The sequence below is a fragment of the Sceloporus undulatus genome, chromosome 6, assembly GCF_019175285.1.
Source record: "Sceloporus undulatus isolate JIND9_A2432 ecotype Alabama chromosome 6, SceUnd_v1.1, whole genome shotgun sequence".
NCBI classification, from domain to species: Eukaryota; Metazoa; Chordata; class Lepidosauria; order Squamata; family Phrynosomatidae; genus Sceloporus; species Sceloporus undulatus.
Window position 1 is genome coordinate 56,271,582 of NC_056527.1, and position 18,235 is coordinate 56,289,816.

An 18,235-nucleotide genomic window follows, 5' to 3' on the forward strand; every position below is an offset into this window, starting at 1 on the left:
TCCATCATCATCATCATCATCATCATCATCATCATCATCATCATCATCATCATCATCATCATCATGATGTTTATTTATATCCTGCCCTTCTCCCAAGACTGGGATTCAGGGCGGCTTACAACATTAAAAAACACCAAACAGTTAAAATATACAAAAATAATACGTTAAAATAGGATTAAATTACTACAATAATTAAAACAATTTCAATGCTAAAATATCAATTACTTAAAAAAGGCAAAAATGCTTAAAATACATTAAAACAATATAGTACCCCAGGCCATTCTTTAAAAGCATTCTGTTTTGAATGCCTGTCTGAAGAGGAAGTTTTCACCTGTCGGTGGAAGACCATCAAAGAAGGGGCCATTCTGGTCTCCCTGGCAGGGAGTTCCAGAGTCTAGGGGCAGCCATGGAAAAGGCCCTCTCTCGTGTCAACACCAGCTGTACTTGTGATGGTGGTGGGATGTAGAGAAGGGCCTCTTTTGTGGCTCTCAGAGCCCAGTTCCCTCTGTATCGAAAGCAGGGTTGGTGGGAGCATAGAGGAAAAACCCTCAAGGAGTCCAAGAAAGGATAAGGAAAGAACATGCAGTTTAGAAAAGAGTAGTGACAGAACCTCACTACAAATAGAGATTGCAAACACACTGGACCTACTGTGTGAGGGCCTGGTATCCTGCTGTTCAAATACCCCTAGGTCTAATTTGATTCTCATTTAATCTTACCTCTATCAATTTAGCATGTTCCTTCTTCAGTTTGACAAGATACTGGATCTTCTGATTTACATTTTGGTGACCAACCAGTTTTCCATTCTCCTCAGCAAGAACCTCAATCTGTTTCCTTAGAAGGAACATCTCCTGCATTTCAAGGAGGAATCAGAACAATACTTGAAGGCATGTACATGAAGGCATTAAAGCATATCTCAACTAGACCTTTTAAAAAAAGAATTTGAATTAAAGTCTAATTGAAGTTCTATCAGATGTAGTACATAACTAATATTTTGTTCACTGGGTTTAGTCCACTCACTGTCACAGACTAATGGATCCAAAGCACAGTGAGTATTAATAAACCATGTTTACCCACCTTTTCAATTTTTATTCTTTCTTCACATGTTTCCTCCAGTTTTGATCGTATTTGCTGTTTCTCCTCAAATGTCTTTGATTCCAAAGCTTTTAATCGTTCCATCTCTTGACTCATTTCTTGAAAGGCAGTCTCTTTAATTCCAAGGTTACTTCTGGTTCTTTCTAACCTGCAGAAAAAAGTTTATAACTAGGGGAATTAATTGTTACTTTGGATTACAAATTTAGGTTGTATCATTGTTTCACTAATCCTCCAAACACAACAGGGTACTGTTTTTTTAAGAGCAGGTAGCACAAGGCAGCAGGTGAAGTCCCCTTCTTGATATTTGCTTAGGACCTACATCTTATTGACAGAGCTATAAACGAATTTCTATAAATGAATTCTAATTTAACAGTGTTTAAATATAAAGTATCAAGTCAACAGCCTGATGATCTGTGGAAGCAGATGATTTGTACCTCTTTATGACTTTCATTAACTACTAAGTGGAATAAGCAGCTAAAGACAAATTAAAATCAAGTTTGTCCACTGTTACAAATAAGATGTCCTTTCATCAATACAACACAGCAGGAAGATATAGGACCATGATGTAAAATCAGAGCTTGCCACTTCGGACATCTAAGATTCCACTGACAAAAAACTGTGCAGCTGCACTGATAACTGTACATCACTCTGTTTATCCATTTTATACTGTTTCTTTATTAAATTCCATACTTTTTTATTTCAGCTTAACAATATTGCATTTATTATACTACTTGTCCTTCCATCTCACAAAGTAATGCCAAGAACACCTTTTTGAGTATACCTCAAAGTCGCATCTGGGGTAGAGGATAATTGTATATTCATGTATGAATGTACAATTTCAAATTAACCTTTACTAGATTTATGCTAGTAAGAGCCATTTTAAAACTAGAAAGCAGTCTTTCACAAATACAGTATTAGTTTGCTCCTGCCACCTACTGGCTGAAAACAAGATCTCCGACATTTCAGAGCAAAGCCATTCTGCTTTAAAGGCAGGCATACCTCCAACAAAAGCCAATAACAAAGAAGCTTCATTAAAGTTTTTTATACCTACCCAGGCCTTATTTAATATCTTGGTCCGCTACCCAGCTGGAAGTTGTTTTTTTAACAGCATGAGCACATTGGGAGGATGGTGAAGGCAAGGGTCTTCCTGTCAATGCCTCAAGGCACCCTTTTTATCTCAGAGATTTGTGAAGACTCCTTGGGGTTGTACAAACCACCCCTAAGGGTCAGTCTGCAGCCATCCCTTTTAGTGCCAGATCGGGGCTGTGGCAACCACACGCTGTGGCCCCGATCTCACCTTTCTGCAGTGCAAAAAGGAGCTGCAAAAGGCTGCGGCTTTTTGGCCCTCCTTTGGCGCTGCATCATCTAGACGCAGCACCAGAGGAGTGCCATGATGCCGCCCAATGTGTGGTGCTGTGCACAGCATTTTGCCAGCCTGGGGGCAGAGTCGGGGTGTGCATCATGTGGACGCCATGCCCCGACTCTGCCTCTAGGCCAACCTTAATGGCCGATCTGTACAGCCTCTTTGTGAATGACACTTGCCCAACACCCACTTTAATACATCTTCCCTAAATGTATAAGGTTTTGTGTCCCCAGTATCTTCCTCTTATAAGTTTTAAATCTGTGGCATTCTGTTTCATGTGTATTTAGGGTTATGAATTCACTCAGGCAGAATCTTTTCTTGTAATAAACAGATCCTCCCCCCAAAAAACAGGCTACCCAAACAGAAAAAATAAGAAAAGTGGGAAATCGTGAAAGAAAAACTAATCCCTGGATACATTTTGGAGGAAGTCTTAAAGATTTTTAAAGAATTGTTTACTTATGCAAGTTTTGCTTGACATGGTTGTTTATTTTACAGTGATCCCCCCACATTCACAGGGGTTAGGGGATGAAGAACCCCCATGAATGTGGGGGGAAAAGCAAATAAGAAAACATTATTCTTTTTACCTGAAGGAGCACCTCTCTAGGAATCTCTAGGTCATCCAGGACAATTGGAGGACCAACACACAGAATCATGCTGGAGGACTGACAAATGCCTAGATAAGTATTTTCTCTAGGAACTTTTAGATTCTCCAGCACAATACTATGGTCAATTTCTGGCAGAGTTGCACTGGAGAACTTAAGAGATTCCTACAGAGAACATATTAGTAAAAACTGCAAATAATCAAATCCGCTAAGGTAAAAGCCGCAAATGTGGAGGACCTACTCTATATGCATATGTTGTTAGTTTTGAACAAAACATTTGCTGAAACATGTTGAAATGTGCTTCTTTTGGGGGATGCAGGAACCTATCCCTACTTTTCAATGTTATTTTTGCCCCAAGCACCATTTTTTTTTTGTTAAAGTAATGCCAGGGAACACATGTACTTCATTAACTGAGGTATACCTGTACTTGTTTTTTTGATCTCCAAGTGCCCAGTTTTGTGTAGGCTCAGTGTTGTTTGTAAGTGAACTGTTAAGATGTAAAATATTTATTTTGATGTATTCAAAACTATTAAATATTAGACTTACTCTGATTTAACCTTCAGCATTTCTTCCATTACTTTATTCTGGAAAAGAAAACAGAAATGTCACAGAACTTCAATATTTTGCAGTTATACCAGAAGTGACATGCAGCTGATCAATGACAGCCAGGTTATTCACTGAACCTGTCTCTTCAGTACACTGGAGGATGAGAGAAAAGGGGGGCTCAGGGGGGCAGTGAGGAAAAAGACATTGATCAGAGATAGCATGGCAGCAAGAAGGAACTTTCTCACTTGGGATCCTTCTTAAGCTTTGCCACAACTTGGTTGGCAGGTTGGACCTGCGCTACTGTTCTTGCTTTCTTTTGTGAGACAGGCTGAGAGAAAAAGTAGCAGAAGAAACAATGTTTGGGTGGAGGATGACTTGGAGCTGTGTAGGGAAAACATGTCTTTGGGGAAGGAAGGGGAAGAGTATCCAGGGTTGATTCTTCAAAGGAATCCTTTGCCTCTCTCAGACTGAGAGTCCTTTCTCACTGGGGAGAAAAGTGGGAAAGCTGGCTGCTTCTAAACCCGGCAAAGAAGGATTGAGTGTCCTTCCTTGCTAGGGAGATGCTTCTTTCGTTGTACCTGGTCACCTTGGGAGCAGCTGCAAGGTCAGCAGAGGCTTCTCAATCAATGTTTGAACAGCTGCTTGGTTGCTGCTCCCAAGGTGACCAGGTGCAAAAAGGAGCAGCAACCAAGCATGCTGGCCTTTGCTGCAAGAAGCGTCTTGGTCACTGCTCAGCCAGTTACTTGGTTGTTGCTCCCAAGGTGACCAGGTGCAAAGGGAGCAGCAAAAGAGAAGCTTCTTGCCTGTGCCAACCTTGCGGCAAAGACCAGCTTGGACAAGAGGCTTCTCAGCTGCTGCTCAATTGGTTGCTTGGCTGTTACTCCCTTTGCACCTAGTCTTTCAGTATCAAGCAAGTAATCTGGTCTTTCTTTTGATGTAAGGCCAATGTGGCACAAGGAGGAGCAGGCTTGGGCTACTACCATTGCTGAATTTGCACACGAAAGGCTGAGGAGGCAGTGATGGTGAGCTGGGTATAGCTGATTTGGACGTCGTTGCTCAGTTCGCAGCAGTACAAACTGTGTATCTAGTATCAAGAAACAGGCATGGGGAGGGGCCCTACAGTTGCCACTCAAGAGGAAAGTGAATGATAGCCCCAAAAAGCTTGGGAACTAGTGGTTTAGATCAGTATGCAAAGGGATATTGTAACACCTCTAAGACTAAGTGGGAGAAACAAAGAAGTTGGTAGCACAAGCTTTTGTAGACTAAAGTCTACTTACTCAGATGCATCTGAAGTAGACTGAAGTCTATGAAAGCTTACTCTCTTTCCTCTTTACCTCTTTCTTACTCTCAATTAGTCTCAAAGATGCTATATCTTTGCATGTTAACATACTTGTTATTGCTGGAAAGTTCATAGTAATTCTGAGAAGCTGCCATAGCAACATCTCTTTACTCCTAAGAGAAAACAGTGATGTAACAGTAAATTACTGGTTAGACAATTATATACATACACACATTCCTTGCCACGCTCAAGATTTTTATGATCATCTTGGGGAGTAATGGGGGAAAAGAGAGCTGTCATGCTAAAAAGGACAGAAATCTGACTGAAGATACAGGAGAGGACAGCCCCTGCTCACTGATCATCAGAAGTGCTTCAATCTGAGCAAAAAGGTGTTCAAAATCTTGTATTCTTTACTTTTTTAGTATAAAAATCTAACACTACTAAAACAACAGATAAAAATAGTTAAAGTTATATTGTTCAAGTTAAGCCTTGAAGAACAAACATATACAAAACATGGAATAATTTTAACTACTGTGTATACTAATGTATAAGTCTAGAATTTTTCCCCCAAAACATTGAGCCAAGCAAACTGAGTCAACTTATCCACAGGTCAATGTATGTACTGTACTTTAACTCGTATTAAAAGAGTAATCACCCCCTGGTGAAAGGCAAGAATATAATTTGTCCTGGAAGCACTCCCCCCCCCCTTTACTCTCGCATCCATGCTGCCTTTGGTTTGAGCACAGTTATATCTGCCAGAATGTTTAAAAAAAAATTGGCACTGTTTTCTTTTGCTTAGTCCTTTACATCCATTTGTTATGCAGCCCTAAGTTTTACTCTCAACTTTTCCAATGGTCAGATTGAAATCCATAATTTTGGCCCTAAAACCTGCTCTTGACTTATACATGAGGTTGATTTATAGTTGCATATACATGGTAATACAAAAGATGCAATACCTTTGCCAGTCTCTCTTCAGCTAGTTCTTTTTCTTTCTCTCTTAGATCTTGAATACCTGGATTTTGTGTACCACTGTAAGAAAACCAATAATTTATTTTCCCCCCAAATGGGACTCAAAGTAGCTTATAAATTAAAACAGAATACATAAAACATCATGGAGTACAAAGTTTACAAAGTATTCAATTGTACATCCAATCAAAATACTAATTTTAAGATATTAACATTAAAACAATTTAAAAACTTAAAGAGTTTATTATATACTAAAAGAAACCCAGCATGCCTAATTGTGTTTCACTCTAGCCTGGTGAGTTAAGGCTGGAGGAAGGAAGGTCTTTCCCTGCCAGTGAAATGACAGCAGAGAAGGAGCAGTTATAAAGCCTAGGAGAAGCCACTCTTGTGTCCTTATCAGCCAAGCCTGGGAAGGTAGTGGAATGAAGAGAAAGCCCTCCCGCAAAGACGGTAAGACTGACAGGCTCATATGTGGAGATATGAATATTCAGATAGAAGGAAACCCATTGCAGTGACATTGGGCAAGTCACCCTCTCGCAGCCTCAGAGGAACAAAAAGGCAAGCCCCCTCTGAAGGGATCTTGCCAAGAAAACCCCACAATAGGTCGCCATAGGTTGGAAACAACCTGAAGGCACACAACAACAAATTTTGTGAACTAAGTTTTGGGAGGAGTGGAGGGAATCCAAGGCCTACAGGGGAATCTCCCTGGGATGTATGCAGCCCACGTATTTCCTACCCCTGAATTATACTGATGCTAAGGATCTTACTTCCTGCCACCATCTTGTGCTTTGGAGAAGACATAAGGAAAAGGTGTCTTTTCCCTTGCCATTTTTCCAGATTTCATCTATCTTTTCAACCTCGCACTCAGCAAATAGAAGTGTAATTGTACAGCTTCTTGGGGGCTTGCCACTTCCACCCTTCTCATTCATTTCAAACTATTTGCTCTAATGCTGCAGGAAAAAAAAAGACATTACTAAACGTGAAAGTGATTTGTACCTGATACGCATTCCTCTTCTGGCTTCTTCAAGTTGGCTCTGCAGATTTCTGTTATTTTCCATTAATACCTGAATTTCCAGACGAGTATTTTCCAATTCACATAATTGAGACTAAACCAAAGAGGACAACATGATTTAGTTGATTAAAACAAGCTCTTCACTTCAGTACTTTTGAGTTCAAACTTGCATGTTTATGTATTAAATATATATATATTTAAGACATTTCTTTAGTATTGGAGGAGCTACTTGTGAAAGCAATGTCACTGGCCAAGACCTACCGTACTTTTAGTGTAACCTAAGTATATTCCAGCTGTATTACACTGGATTCCACAGCTCTGCAAAAAGCACCACAGCTTTCAGATTAATTTTTACACAATGATCAATTAGCTTCTTACCAACTAAAGTGAGCTGTGTGTAGAATCACTGTTTGCACTAGGTAATAGACTTACACAATCTCTGAAAAAGCACAACCACTTTCACAATGATTTTCATTCTACCACTGTGCTCCAAGAGGATTCTGGCCTTAGTTGTCTGCTCAACAGACTGTGGTTCTTCCTATCATTTTTACAATGAGTTCTCACAAGATGGTTGAGACTGAATTTTCAAAATGACAACACAAAGCATTTATTATGGACACTACAGTAGTCCAAACATAATCAAATTAGAACTATACAACCTAAATTAAAAACTCACCTTCAGTCTTAGAATTTCATTATTTTTAGCATCTCTTTCTTCATTTAACTCAGCAACAAGATGTTCCAGGTTAACTGCAGATGCTCTCTGATCTGCTATCTCCTGCTCATGTGTTTCTAATAGCTTTGCAAGATTTGTGTCAAAGCAGGGTGGAGTTTTGGGAGTCTATAAAGCAAACATAAAAACATTTGAACTGTTGAACAGAACACCACTTTTACACATACCACAAGTATTTGTGAAGTCTTGATGTAAGTTGTGCTTGTGGGTGCTTTGTTTTGCAGTATTATACTAACAATTTGGAATATAATTTGAATTGATTAGCAGTGACAAAGTCTAGTCCCATGTGGGGAAAGGTATACAATAATATAGTGGTATAATGAACAACACAGGTTGCAATTATAATTCAGTGACTGCTAATGCAAGAAAAATAGAAATTTTGTACTACTAAAATACAAATGCTTCTGATAGCATTCTTTACCTTGTTACACATCAGTATCTTTCAATAATAAAGATATTCTATATATATCTCATCAAAGCAGAATATTCTCAGTTATACCTGTGGAAGTGCAACAGCAGCAGATTCCATAACACAGTCTAGCTGGTGCATTTTAGATTCATATTCAGCCCTCCTGTTTTCCAGTTCTTTTGTCTTTTTGTCCAGCTATATAAAATGCAAACAGATTAAAAAGGTAATACATTTTGGCAAAGGCCTATGCAAGAGCACTGCTTAGGTTAGACTGTTACACAGATGCAGTGTGCAGACATCTTGTTACAGGCCAGGCAAATTTTAGTTCGCAACTCCTCAGCCTGTATATATACCATTTAAATGTTTTTGTATCATTAAATAAGGACAGATAACCTGGTAGAAACCTATAGATAGTAGAATATAGAGCCTAAGATTGATGATAATGTCTGCCCATTTTCTGTCTTAGAAAAAAAAGGAAAGGGGAAAAAATGTTCAGGTTTTCAAGTCTTGGAAGAATGTCATTATGTTTTTTTAACAAAAATAAACAAACCCCCACAAAGAGTGACCTCAGATCACTTTGCAAATTAGTACATTAGAGACATCTAACAACAAGTAGCAGGGAGCATGCTAAAAGCGGGATGTGCACTAGACTCGAGTGTACAGAACAAAAAGGTAAGATGTAAACCTCTGACTGGATAAGCAATGTCCTGTATAAAGTATTAAGGAGGAAATAAGAGCTAAATTTAGGCTGCAATTCAGCATGCCTCCACTGCAGGAAGACAAAGACTACATGTGGCCTACCTAGAAAAAGTTTCTGATAAGCCCTGACATGCCACCCTAAAAGGCTGATTCTGGTATGGCTAGGAGATATATGCTTGCTTGTGATTAATGCAGTTAAGTCCCCATGACTATCCTGAGGAATATGGTGACTTAAAATAAGAGGCCTTATATGTAATATAATGGAATAATAATGGCTTACATACAATGGCAATGAAGTTGAAGTACCCAGGCATTGCTATGTCTGTGATTTTCCCTGAAGGGAATGTACATGTATGTATATATCCATGAATACTTATGATAACACAAAATAGTTTCAAGACTGAGTCTGTTTCTTCCCATATTAAATATCTTGGACCTCCAAGACCTGTTATTTAAGTGGATAGTTAAGTGGATATTTGATGTTAGTCTGACTTGTTTGGTATAAGCACTATCATAAGTTGGTAACTCTGGTGACCAGAAATTGCTAACGGTGATCTCAAACAGAGCCCAGAACTAGCAGACAAGTGGTAAGGATCTTTGTGATAAATGACAGAGGTATTGTTAAATGACAGAGGTACCGTTATATTTTAATGAAGCAATATTGCAGAAGTGATGAGATAGCAACTGTCCAATGAGATGGGCAGTTGGGGAGACATGCAAAACTTCAAGATGGTTCTGAGGACAGGTTTTTAAAAAAGTCTTGAAAGCACCATGAGGCTTTTGTCTGCTTTTGTTTCTCTTTCTCATTAAGCAGACCATGAGGACCTGAAGCTGCACCAAAGCTGAGGCATTTGCAAAGAACTGGGACAAGGTGAGGATAGAATAGGCAATGCAAATAGAGCAATGGTGGCCCAGATTGGGACTGAACACATGCAGCTGCTGTGGTCCTGGCACAAATGGTGCCGGCATGGTCTCCTGCCACTATTTGGCCGGTCTGTTTTGGGCCTATGTGCTCAAGTCTTAGGCTCTTTCTCCAACATGACTAGCAGGAGGAGATTAGAAGCTTTTGCTTTGACTTTCAATTAACTGCATTTTATGGCTAGGCCTAAACTTTAACTGTGGTTTATTGAAAGCAAGTCAACTGTGTAAACCACAATCTCAAGCTGGCTTTTTCCAGCTTCAGTTAAGATTAACTACAATCTGTTCAGATGCAGGAATAATCCTAGAGTAACATCCGAAGTGCAAACTTTTGATGAGTGCCAGTTGCACTGGAGAAGAGAAGCTGATGAGGTCAGGACTCATTCCCATTATGCTATCTGAACACATTAATTCTTGCAACACACACACACACACACACACACACACACACACACACACCCCAGAGTGGATCATAATGTTTGTTTCCTTTCTCTCGAACACTTTTAATGGTAAGAATGGTGATAATTACCTGCTCCTGAAGTTCTTGGATTAATGTTTCTTTCCTAATTATGTCTTCTTGTGCAGACTGAAGAAGTGCTGCATGATTTTTAGAAGCTTCAGTTAACCTGCTTAGCTGCTCTGAGGTATGATGCAATTCTTCACAAAGTATCTCCTTCTATGTAAATAAAGAACAGTAGCAATATTAGCACAAGTGATAACACTCGACACATAGTCTTCACTTTCCTTTTCTTTAGGTCCTTTTAAAATAAATGCAATCATTTCCCAGTATTTAAAATGCATGCACTGCATTTCTACCCAAAATGATCTTAGTTTAAAGTCGATTATTTATTTATGTAGGTTATTTATGTAGGTTATTTATGCAGCACCTTCACTATTTCTGCCTCATACACTGGTTTAACCACATAACACAAATATAGCTTAGATCAAGGTGGAAGGTACAAAGGAATTGCATTTTGACAGTAAAATTAAGATGCAAATCAAAACTACAGGTTTCTGTTATGTCTAGACATTAATGAATTTCCTTGTGGTAGTGCAAGCCTTCAAAAAACAAACTGTTCTCTCCCACCCCCACCCCACAAAATACTTGTCTAAAATACTATCTGCATCACTTGTATATAAGGCCTTACTTCCCTGATACAAGAATGTAGCTGTAATTCTAGCTCCCATGTTGCATTTCATCCATGCATCGAACACTTTCATATATATAGGAAACACAGAACATAAGAAACTAACCATGTGTTGCAACTCCATGCAACCAAGATATCTGCTAGCAAATACCGTACATGCCAAATCAGAGGCCCTACACACAAGTAGCAGCTTGTACACAATGGTCCCTATGCAACAAAAAATGCTTCAAATACAATGCTGAATTAGATAGTGAGACTGAAAACGAAGTCCTCACTTCTGCTCAGTAAGGTAAGGCCTTCCCTGTGGATAAGTTAATAGAGATCAAATATATTCACAACACTGGAAGCCTGTCTTCCATAGTGTATACAACCTATCTGCAGTAGAAGCTGTTCTGCTAGATTTTTAAAACGTTGAAGCTAGTTGCTACTAGCAAGAGAAAACAAAACACAATGCTGGAACACTCTTCAAAAGGAAATAAGATATTCCTCAACTGGGAAAATTCTCCAGTCAGAAATAAGAGATATTTCTCCTGCTGAAGAGGACCAAGCAGTATATGATTTGCAAAGCCATGCTTCTGGAGGCAACAAATGGAATAACCCACTCTCAGATAGCTTCTAATAATAAAAGAGAAAGAAATGGAAAATGTGTAACATGTATATATAAAATATATAATAATGATTCTGCCCATGAAATAAGGATAAAGACACATATTCTTTGGAGTGCCTGTTAAGATGAAATAATGCCTACTGAACTCAGTGGTGCTTTCTCCAGAGTGTAATTAAAGTATTGCTGCCTAACTATTGTATTCCTTTTAGTGGTTTCAAATCACTGACTAAAACATTCAAGACAAAACTACTGCTGTCCAGTACATGGCTAAGGGAAGGTTTTCCTTTTCCTGTTTTAACTAAATGAGATACTTTTATATAAACTTTTTCGTATAGCAATCCGACATTAAAAAAGAATGTATGAAATATCAAAGACACCATAAAAAGTTTTACCTCAATTTTGTCAGCTGCTTGTATTCTCTCCAAGGTCTCTTTCAGCCCTTCAATTTGCCTTTCTTGATCTTCTACAATTGTTTTGCTGTCTTCTTTTGCAACCAAAGCAGAATTATACTTACACTGAAAAAGCAAGAATATCTATGATTATGGTAAAAACACTCATGTATTAGAGCTGCATGATTAGTTGAAGAAATCCATTCTGATACATATTATTAAAACCACATTCAATACTTCAATTCGAAAACTCAAATATATAGTGACATGAAAAATGTCACAAAACAGGCCTCCTAGCAAAATATGATTGCTGCCTAACAATATTACAATGTATGGTTCGCATGCAGTTACTGGATGTCTCTTCAAATTCTTTTTGTAGACTTTTAAGAAAACATTTAGGCATCCAGGTTTCTAGCCTAGCATATACATTTCAAAATCAATATGTCATTCTTCCAGGGGGAAATGAGTCCCTGCTATGTCCAATTGGAATTAACACAGTAGGGATCACCCTGTGCTTTCAAGTGAGTTCCCTGCTGTTATTACCAACTGAAGGTAACAGGGACTTTTTGTCCTATTGCCTGCCATTGCTTATAGAAAGTATCCAGTTTCTGTAAGCAATGGTAGGCAATAGGAACTATGCGAACAGTTCCTGAGTGTTTCCTCATGAAGGGAAAGAGGGAAGAACAATCTTGTTGCCTCTTAGCTGGCATACTTAGGAAGCGCTTAGGAGTGCTACCTGTCAGTGAATAATTTCTCTATCCTTCTTCTGGATGGCAAGTAACACTGGGGGAGCCAAAAACACTTTTTTCACTTGCCACTTTCAATACATTTAGAAAGGGTTAGCTGAGAGCACTTCACTCTAGCAGCCCTGTCTGGAGAGGAGAATGGGTGAGCAAAGGTTAGCTCCCAGCTGAAGTGCCCAGTGAAAATGTTCCAGGGACCTGAGGATATAATGGATATGGCTGTACCTCTTGGCATGATCTGAACTGTGGAGGGCCTGGGTTTAGCAAATCTAACCCCACTATTTCATTTTACTTCACTTGTCCTATATTAGAAGAGCTATAAAGTTTCCAGCCCAGCCAAGCCCAGCCCAAGTAATCAGAAGCATTCAATACAAACTGCCTTGGGTCCCACTCCAGGAGAAAGACGGCATAATAAAAAGGTGTTGAAAGTACAGTGCGCCCTTGCTTTACGCGGGGGATCTGTTCCTGACTCCCCTGCGTAAAGCAAATTACACGTATGCTCAGGTCCCATTTAAATGAATGGGGCTCGTGCAGGTGGCAGTGCGCACGTGCCCCATTAGTCCCTATGGGACGTGCCGCCTCTTCCTCCCCACATGGCTTTCAGCATATGCTGAAAGCCATGTATAACGTGGGTATTCAAGCTTCTGTTATTCCACTTTGACACACCATTCCTGGAATTATCTGGGCAAGAACAGAACATACTTTTAAGTCCTCCAGCTCACATGTGAGTCCTTCTATGCACTCCGTCTTCTGACAGATAGATGTTCTCATCTCCATAATTTGGCTCATCAGATCTGATACAACTTCCTAAAAGGGCAAGGCAACGTTAATTCTGATTTTGCCAAGTCATAGAATTCTGTATTACAAAAATGCAGTCACTTGATTTTTTCCCTTTATTATATTTGTACCCCATTTAAGTTGGACACATACCTTTTCAGCAGTATTTGTCTTCTGCAGTGAAGCAATAACTACTTCAGCAGCAGTTAAGCTTTGTTCCAGTTTCAGCACCTTGGCTTCCTAGAAAATTGGGTTCAAAGTATGTATATGAGCCAGAAAATATGATAGTAAAGCATCAAAATGCTTTAGTTTTGCACAGCTAGGATTAAATCTTCAGTCATATTCCACTGACACATCATCTAGTAACCGAACTGTTCACCTATCAAAACTAAGGAGTTCCCCTTTTGCTCCCATTCCCTAAACCTGTGGCAACACCTTAAAAGAGGCCCAGGAGAGTTTCACAGCCCTCCAGAACTGCATTTTGTGGGGACACATGGGGCAGGGATCTGTCTCTTCTTTGTTCTGCTGTTCTGTTCAGTTGGCAGAGATTCACTGTTGATCATGCCCAGTAAGCACATACTTAAATTCAGAATATTTGAATTGTAATGTACCTGTTGCTCATATCTTGACACCATTTTAGAGGACTGTTTCTCTAGCTCCATAATTTGAAGATCTTTCAAGTGCTCCCTAGAAGACAAAAGATCAATCTTTTTCAGATAATTCATTTAGCACAAATAATCTAAGCTACTAAAAAGGGAATAAACATTGCTTTTTCTTGTTTTTCATATCTTGGCTCAGTCATTAATCAGAATGGAGACTGCAATCAAGAAACCAGAAGATGATTAGCACTTGAAGGGCAGCTATGAAGGAACTAGACAAGATCCTAAAATACCAAGATATATCACTGAATACTAAAGTTAGATTGCCCATGCCATTTCTATGTATGGTTGTGTAAGCTGGACAGTGAAAAAAAGGGATGGGAAGAAAATCAACTCATCTGAAATGTGGTGCTGGAGAATAGTTCTACAGATACTGTAGACTGATGCCAAGATGACTAAAGTAAAACGGTTATACTTTGGTTATATCATAAGGCAGATCACGAGAAAAAACAATAATGCTTGGCAAAGTGGAAGGTGGTAAGAAAAGAAAAAGACTGCACTGCAGCTGAAATAGACTCAATAAAGAAAGCCACAGCTCCGAGTCTGCAAGACCTGAAAGGTGCTGTTGATGATAGGTTTGCTTGGAGGACTCTCATTCATAGGGTTGCCATGGATTTAAGTCAACTTGGCAGCAGTTAACAACAATAGTATATTGTCCAAATCTAATATATATTGCAATGATTTTGCCCACAAAAGTGACCTCACAAAAATACAAATCAACTTTATTAAGTGATGCAACTTCCAAATACAAAATATTATTCAATGGTGCGTTACAGAGTGCCCAAGAAGGGTGCTCTGTCGCCGCCGCCTGCTGCGTTCAGGAACCGCAGCGCCCAAACAGTGCGGTTCCCAGACGCAGCCGAAAAGAAATGCTGAAATGGCGCTTCTTTCTGTGCCCTGGAGGTGGTGCCGCGAGGTACTAGTCGTGCACTCGCGGCGTCACTTCTGCTGTGCGACGTCCGGACGCTATGCGTCCGCGATGTCAAAATGGCAGCCCTCGTGTGGACGGGCGGCACCATTGTGTATGGACTCAGTCCGTACTAGGGTTGAGGGGCGTCAGGAAGTGACGCCCCTTCTCAATCCTACTACGCCCGTTCCTAACCCTAGTACGGACTTTAGGCGTGTCTGTAACGCACCAATGTTTCATATAAGCAACTCACCTGGAATTATGCTCTTTATCTTCTTGCAACTGCATAGTAAGTTTCTGATTATGTTCTTTTTCACTTTCTAGTAGGGCCAACAAACTCTAAAATATAATAGACGTTAAAGTATTTAGCACAAGGCCACAAGGATTTCCATTTTCTGAGTCGCACAAATATTTACATGAACAGATATTCTATGATTAGGCACATACTTAATTTTTTTAAGTGAGTCTTAAACATATTTTGCTTTGAGAGGATCACATGTTCTTTATGTACAACACATACATAACACAATGTAGTAAAATTGCTTCTTACTAGAAGCAATTATTAGAAAAGGCAATAGTTGTTACAAAGTAGACATGCTGCTTTTGAATAGGAAAAAGCTTTTCTTTATAGTATTAACAATGTACTTCATCAACAACTAATTTTTGTTTCCATAAAGTTCTTGCATTTGAACCAATTCCAGTTGAAGGAGCCCTAAGAAATAAGGGTTTTGAAATAGAAATATTTCTGGTCTGATAAATAGTACGTAATGCACAAAACAGAGCCAGATGCATTAATCTTTAATGTAGTTTCTCATAAAGACTTTCAAAGAGTCCAGAATGGCACTGATAATCTCACAGGAAGTGTCTTAATCATCTCAATTTAATAATCTAGTAAATTACAAAAAGGACAAACAGGGAGAACAGCATCATGTAGTGTAGTTTTGTCTGGCTTCCACTGGAGAGGGTTTTCAGTTTTCCCACATTGCACCAAGAAATCCAGATGTTGAATCAAAGTCATTGTCCATGTCAGCCAGTAATTTATTTTGTTGTTTCACTTCTGCTCCAATTTTCAATAAGAAGTGATTTAATAGCAGTGATTTTTGAATGCAATTTTTTGTTAACTTTTCATTTTCTTCCTCATATACACTTTATCCACTATTGGCGTAACCATAATTGCCAGCAGCAGCTCCTTCACCCGGCCTGGCCATCGTCATCTTTGCCTGCAGCCCTCGTCAGCCATAAACCAGCTCTTTTGGTCACCAGACAAATGCTACGTATTTATTAACAGGAACTGGCATACCATTTCTATTTCTATGCAAAATTATATAGGTTGAACTTCAGTTTGATGCAAAAATTAACTGCCTATGTTAACAATAACTTCTAATATCAACCAAGGAGTTCCTTAGTACATAAGACAAGTGAATGTCTGCAAAGGACGCTTCCCTTTCTTTCATGTTACTAAGGCACAAAACAAATGGGCCAAATAAAGTGGCTTCCAGCTGCTTCGGGAGGGTGACATTTATATGATGCACACCCCCAAAGCAGCTGGAAGCCGCATAGAGACTGTGGCAAGAGCCACCCAAAAAGGAGCTGATTAAATCTGCTCCTGCCGGCCGGCATGTTTGGGAGTGGCAGCTTGCTTTGGGAGGACATATGGTTGCTGCAGGGCTGGTGCGATCAATGCTGGAGTGACCAGAGGCCGTTCCTTCCAGGCCATCTGCTTCGGTCCTACCATCACCTACAATGTATTTGATAATTCATGGAGCTACACATTTACATGTGCATTCATGCAACACATTGTTAAGTGTTGTTAAGTGAGATATCCTTGTATATTTTCTTTACCACTACTGCAAGTTATTTTGCATACTACTTATAACTTTATATTATATAATTCTGAATAATTAAATGATAAATGTGCATAGCATCACTCACCTGAAGCTCAGTTTTTAGTGTTTCATTTTCCTGCTTGCTGTCAAGAATCTGCTGTGTCAGTTGGTCTGTCTCAAATTTCAATATTTCTTGGAGATTGTCATAGTTATCTTGCAGACTTGCTTTTTCTTCAAGGAGTTTTTCATACCTTAGTCTTCAATGAAATAATTTCACATTATCATGAGTATGTATTTTGGTTAGCACTTCTGAAGCTTTAAAATAAAATGTGTATGCATCTCCTCAAAGATTAGTGGTATTCCAAAGTGGATGTTTCCAAATTTGAATTCGCCTGAAGCTTACTTAGCAATTTTTATTTGAAAAGACACAAATACAGTGTCTCCAAAGCCGATAAGGTTTCTTCAGGCACTCCATATAAGAAAACACCAGGGTGGAGTTACTAATGAGGAAATATTGCTTATTAGACATTATTATTATGAATAAATCAATGCATTATGAATACACTAATATTTTAACAAATATTTGAACCAGCATTTAACCAAACACTGAAATTCATTGTGTTCCAGCATTCTATCTACTAAAATAGGAATAAACTTTTTCTTATACTTTCAGAAACTAATGTTGCAGGCAAAAAACAAACAAACTATTGCTTTTAGTAGAACTGAATGAGTATTATATAAACATTAATTACCTCAGTACACTGAAGTATTTATTGGGCAAAGCACATGAAATCCCAACTATGGGCTGGAACAGACTGGCAGAGAGGAGCTGCTTGAAACTGCCCCCACTGAAGACATCTTAGGACTGTGGGCCTAAATAGGAGCGGAAAGGGTTTGCTCCTATTTGGGCCAGCTTTGGGCTGCCCCAGCAGAACTTCCGGATGCTGTTGGCAAGCGACGTCAAAACGGCACACCTCTGGAGCATCTTGAAGCTGCCCCCGTGTGTTAGGTTGGGCGGCTTCAGAGCATCCTGGGGGTGTGCGGCATCAAAATGCCATGACCACAAGCCACCCAGAAGCCTGCTTCTGTGGCTGGTTTGTTCTGGCCCTTAGTAAGACTAACACAGTTGTAACCATCAGAATATAGCTACTAAGCATTCTATTTTGACACCTTTGTAAAAAGTGCTGAGTTTATGTTTTTAAAAAGAAATTAATTTCATGTATTAGTCTGTAACAAATTGGAGTTAAGTATGCAAAGGAGTCTTGTTGCACTTTTAAGACTGTGTAAATGAAGTTGTAGCATAAGCTTTCATAGACTTGGACTACTACCTCAGATGCATGGAAGTAGTATGAAGTTATTCCTTCATGCATCTGAGGAAGCAGGCCAAGTTTATGAAAGCTTATGCTACAATGTCTTTTGCACAGTTAGTCTCAAAGGAGCTACAAAATTCCTTTGCATACTGATATTCCATAATAACAAAGAATAGTATGTTTCTAACTGGAGTTAAAATTCACATGAAGTTGGCATAAGAGAACCTTAAAAATATTCCATATACCCAAG

At 39.2% G+C, this 18,235-nt stretch overlaps 1 protein-coding gene across 1 annotated transcript in view; it reads right to left on the bottom strand.

The window, feature by feature from the left end:
* The window catches only part of KIF15 (kinesin family member 15), a 43,162-nt gene that overhangs the window by 2,766 nt on the left and 22,161 nt on the right, over window positions 1–18,235 (bottom strand). The window contains 14 exon segments of the mRNA XM_042473385.1: window positions 717–848; window positions 1,075–1,240; window positions 3,604–3,641; window positions 5,839–5,911; window positions 6,845–6,954; window positions 7,537–7,701; window positions 8,093–8,197; window positions 10,149–10,295; window positions 11,767–11,889; window positions 13,209–13,313; window positions 13,437–13,523; window positions 13,895–13,970; window positions 15,103–15,188; window positions 16,782–16,932. Of these exon segments, the coding sequence (XP_042329319.1) occupies window positions 717–848; window positions 1,075–1,240; window positions 3,604–3,641; window positions 5,839–5,911; window positions 6,845–6,954; window positions 7,537–7,701; window positions 8,093–8,197; window positions 10,149–10,295; window positions 11,767–11,889; window positions 13,209–13,313; window positions 13,437–13,523; window positions 13,895–13,970; window positions 15,103–15,188; window positions 16,782–16,932 (1,564 nt within the window).